Raw genomic sequence first — 4,678 nt, forward strand, 5'->3', positions numbered from 1 at the left:
GACCGACGCGCGCGCACACGCACGCGGCCGTGCATGCTCTGCTGCGTCGTCGGTTGAGCTTATAGCCAACCTAAACACGGACGAGGGATCGTCCAGTCGGTGCAGTACGAATTCACGGACACGCTTTGGTGATGTAGGGGCGCTAAATTGGGCGATGACACGCTGGGATCTTCTGGAGACCAACAGTCAAGTTTGACACTTTCAACCCTCATCATCATGGAGCGTTGATTGTATATAGCAGGGCTGCAGCTTGTTTCTTCTTTTGGACTTTCTGCGCGTCTGTGTTGAATGGTGATAGATAGATAGATAGATAGATAGTGCCTGCTGTACTCTGCCCCGCTCCTCATTCTTGGCTTCCATTACAAGCAAGTCGCTCTCTTTCTGGTTCAAAGGAAAAGGGCCAGCCATAAATAGTTTTGCTTTCTAGACCGATCCTGGCTGCACTTTAGAACCAAGACATAGTAATCAATCCAAGTAAATCAAATGTGTCTTACTGATGTCTTGTAGCTGGCGCGGATGTTACCGTTTGATATTTGCCACTTACGACCTGACGAGGCGTGTCCTCCATAACAGTTTGAAAAACATACACCGGACGAAAGCAATATTTTTTCGAAAATCTGTCACGTCATCGCGGACGATTTGCCGGTTTTTCCCACTACTTGTGTACTCTCACCTTACTTATTTTCCACTTCATTGCCGATCGCAGCTGGCCTTGATTTTGATTCATTATCACGCTTCGTGGTCTCCTGACGTTCTTTAAAACCTCACTCTCTCACGCTCGTCTATTTAACATTTCAATAATGTGCAGAGCAAATGTAAACCATGATTTCTCGGAGTAGAAGGCATCAGCCGCCCTTAAGGCATTATTATATTACAATAATTTTTCTTAGGCGGCAATTGCAGTAGATTAGTAGCTCCTATTGTTTACAGATTTTTTTTTCTTTTCTAAAATAAAGTCAGTACATTAAAAACAGAAATTGCAAAATTGAGGTAGTGGTGATGATAACACGTAATTTGTTTATTTCCCAGACGACACAAACACACCCCCTTTCCATGGCTATAAAACTCGCACCTACTGCTCCCCTCTGGAAACGCCAGAACGCTCCTCCATCTCCATCCCAAGGCTTGAGCCCGAAGCCTCTGCCGCCGCTGCTGCTGCCTCCTGTAGACCCACCTCTCCGAGGTTTCGTGCCGCGCTGCGCCGTTCGTCCGCCTGCAAGCAAGCAAGCAAAGCAATGGGGTGTAAGGCGTGCGACAAGCCCAGGCCGAGCTACCGGAAGGGGCTGTGGTCGCCGGAGGAGGACCAGAAGCTGCGCGATTACATTCTCCGGCACGGCCACGGCTGCTGGAGCGCGCTTCCCGCCAAAGCCGGTAAGGCCGACCACCGCTCCCTCGTCCGCATTTGTAGAAGCACAGAAAGGAGGCATAATTCAGGAGAATTCGGTGCATTTGGGTCGAAGATCGGGTTCTCCGGCACCGGTGACCGGCGCCCCTCGACTGAATTTCGTCCTCTCTCCGGCCAGCTCGTCCGAATTGGCCTTGATTTGTTCGTGGGAGTGATTAGTTCCATCTGTCCCGAAAGGGAAATGCACATTGGCTGGCTGGTTCTGACTTCTGACCATGATTCCGCGCGCAGGGCTCCAGCGGAACGGCAAGAGCTGCAGGCTGCGGTGGATCAACTACCTGCGGCCGGGGCTGAAGCACGGCATGTTCTCGCCGGAGGAGGAGGAGACGGTGATGAGCCTCCACGCCGCCCTCGGCAACAAGTAAGCAGCCCCGTCCAGCACACACCATTTACCTACTTACTCTCTGCACTGTACTTTACTGCACGCAAATGATTGAGACGATCGATCGAAAGACACTTCTCCACGTCGTCTGTCTACTGCTCCTAGATGCCGCTGCCATGTTTTCCTTTTAGGTTTCCCCCCGCACACACTAGGCGGGTGGTAGCACTCCCACCGTAGCCCACCGTTTGGACGTGAAAGGTACCAGTGTAATTGTCCCTGCTCGGCTGGCGGCAATCCCGTTCTAGAACACGCTAATTCGAGTGAAGGAAGGAAAGAAAAGAGGGAACGGGAAAGGGAGACCGGTGATGGCAGCCACCGGGGCCTTTTCCGTAGTGGAGTTGATGCTGACGCTCACGCTCCACGGACGCTCCAAATCCACCAGATTTTCCCCTCTGTCTGCCCGGTGCACATTGTGATGATTACACCTGCTTTTCGCTCCGATTATTATTAGCTTGTTAGTATAAAATATTTGTGGGCTTGGTTGGCCGGACGCTAAATGGCATACAGTGCAGTTGCGTCCTAGCGCAAGTTTGCTCAAAATCATTATCTATCTTGGAAAAAACATTCTTCTTTTTGTGAGTATATCCTCTGGCCGTTGCTGCAGAAAGCACCGCCGGCCCTGTTGAATTTAGCTGTACAGTGGAGCGGCGAGAGAGAACATGGCGTCGACTATTTGGACCAATCCGCGCTCCTCACTTGCGAGTTAGTTATGGAAACAGCTGCCTTGACGATCCCGACTGGCACGTAGTAGTGTGGCCTCGCGAGGAGATTAGATTCTTTATTGGGCCTTGCAATTATGTCCCCCGAAAAATATCCAAGGATGATCATCGGTGGTCCACAACTCCACATGAATAGACTACGTACACCACGCTCGTCCCTCTCACCCAAGTGACACATTTTGTTTTGTTTTGCTTTGTTTATACTCCGAGCCACAAAAGGAGAAAAGAACGAGAAACTTGAGAAAGGCCGAAAGAAACGTCAAGTTGTCAATGCAAAAGCTGAAATCATTTTCCCGCCGACCGACAGAAACCAAAGTTTTTTTTATCTGACATAAACCAAAGTTAAGTGCACCGCAAGTAACTCGGGCCCGCTGGCTTAATTATTGACGCGAAACTTGTACCGCAGGTGGTCGAGGATCGCACGGCATTTACCGGGGAGGACCGACAACGAGGTGAAGAACTACTGGAACTCGTATCTCAAGAAGAGGGTCGAGGGCGGCAAGGAGACGCCGCCGGCGGCGAGCTCCGCCGCGGACTCGGACGGGTCCCAGAGCCCGAGCCCAGGGGAGTTCAGTGCGGCGCAGGAACGGCCGTCGAACTCCGGCTCGTCGGAGCCGCCGCACGAGTCGTCGTCGGCCGACTCGAGCTGCCTGACCGTGACCGAGCCTACCGCCTGCAGGGCCCACGCGCCCGTGGCTCCCAAGGTGATGTTCGCGGATTGGCTCAACATGGACTACATCGGTGGCCAGGTGGCGGCGGCGGCACCTGGCCCGGAAGCCGCGGGGGTGGTTGGCGCAGGAGGCGGCGATCATCGTCAGATCACGAGCCAGGGGTCCGCGCAGGTCGATGGGCCACCCGGCGTGGAGGACCCCCTGCACGGCGGCTTCGGCGACAGCGGCACCTGCTGGGAGTTCCTGGAGCAGTTCGACAGCATGGATCAGATGCAGGCCGGCGGCGGGTTCTGCGACCTGCTCTCCATGACCGAGTTCTTCGGCCTCAACTAGAGCATCGCCGCCAAGGGAGAAGAAGGACTATAGAGTTTCTTGAAATTTGTTAGACATTTCGTCAGGTTTAAGGCGCGTTTGTAATGCTGCAGTGTAAATTATGGCCGTATATGCAATGTATGTATGTATAGAGCAATCGATTTGACAGCATGTATACTGGTGCATGTGCAATGCTGTCCGCTTTGGTTTGGTTCGGAGAGCAGAGCAGAGCACCGACAGTAAGATGGAAAGGGTTCAGGAAGAATGCACATGCTGTTGATTTGATATGCTCCTACTACTAGTTAAGGGTTAATATTATCTTCCCGGATCCCGCTTTAATAGAGCACTGTGAAGAGAAGTGCCAAGCTCCCTTCCACTTTAACAACTGTCAAGGGACCCTTGACCTTTCACGTTTTGGCTTTAAGCTGTGCCACTGATTAGTTTATCTTACAATTATTGAAGCCAGACCCAACTTGTTGTAAGAAATTCATGCATCGTCTTTCCTCCCAAAACCATACATCATGTTTGTGAGCTGTGACTATTTATACTAGGCTAATGATTTCTTCCGGTCGACCGGCTAAGAAGCTTCGGTCGGTCGACTCGCTCGCGAGGCCCTCTCCCCTACATAAGTCATGTGTTTTATCGAGCTCGCTTGCCGCTTAAGCTTTCTCTCGTTCGCGCGCCTGCCACCTACTGCCGCTCATTTCACATCTTTTTCCTCTGCTGCCGCATCTCATCACCCAGCATTTGGCCCCGTCGACCTAAACAGGCACTCTCCCTTTAACCCTATCCCAAATCAGATATGGCTGCATGCTGAGAGGCAAGCCAGACAGTGTGTGGGCATCATACTTGGGAGGTCGAGGGGGGCTATGAGGGTGACGGCATCGCGTACTGGAACCTGGTGGACACTGATGCTTTTTCACCGATGGGATGGTCGACTTGAAGGAAATATGCCCTAGAGGCAATAATAAAATTATTATTTATATTTTCTTATATCATGATAAATGTTTATTATTTATGCTAAAATTGTATTAATCGAAAACTTAGTACATGTGTGAATACATAGACAAACAGAGTGTCGCTAGTACGCTTTTACTTGGCTAGCTCGTTAATCAAAAGATGTTTAAGTTTCCTAACCATAGACATGAGTTGTCATTTGATGAATGGGATCACATCATTAGAGAATGAT

At 51.0% G+C, this 4,678-nt stretch overlaps 1 protein-coding gene across 1 annotated transcript; it reads left to right on the top strand.

Annotated features, from left to right (window-relative positions):
- The first annotated feature begins 1,079 nt into the window (after positions 1-1,079).
- LOC119317253 (transcription factor LAF1-like) lies at positions 1,080-3,863 on the top strand. The gene is made up of 3 exons (XM_037591685.1): positions 1,080-1,371; positions 1,637-1,766; positions 2,913-3,863. The coding sequence occupies exons 1-3, from the start codon at positions 1,236-1,238 to the stop codon at positions 3,508-3,510; spliced, it is 864 nt and encodes a 287-aa protein (XP_037447582.1). The 5' UTR covers positions 1,080-1,235; the 3' UTR covers positions 3,511-3,863.
- Positions 3,864-4,678: the final 815 nt, after the last annotated feature.

The sequence above is a fragment of the Triticum dicoccoides genome, chromosome 6A, assembly GCF_002162155.2.
Source record: "Triticum dicoccoides isolate Atlit2015 ecotype Zavitan chromosome 6A, WEW_v2.0, whole genome shotgun sequence".
NCBI classification, from domain to species: domain Eukaryota; kingdom Viridiplantae; phylum Streptophyta; class Magnoliopsida; order Poales; family Poaceae; genus Triticum; species Triticum dicoccoides.

Coding starts and splice junctions, on each gene's coding strand:
- LOC119317253 (XM_037591685.1), top strand. CDS start 1,236: ATGGGGTGTAAGGCGTGCGACAAGCCCAGGCCGAGCTACCGGAAGGGG. Junction 1,372..1,636: donor CGCGCTTCCCGCCAAAGCCG/GTAAGGCCGACC, acceptor TTCCGCGCGCAG/GGCTCCAGCGGAACGGCAAG. Junction 1,767..2,912: donor CACGCCGCCCTCGGCAACAA/GTAAGCAGCCCC, acceptor CTTGTACCGCAG/GTGGTCGAGGATCGCACGGC.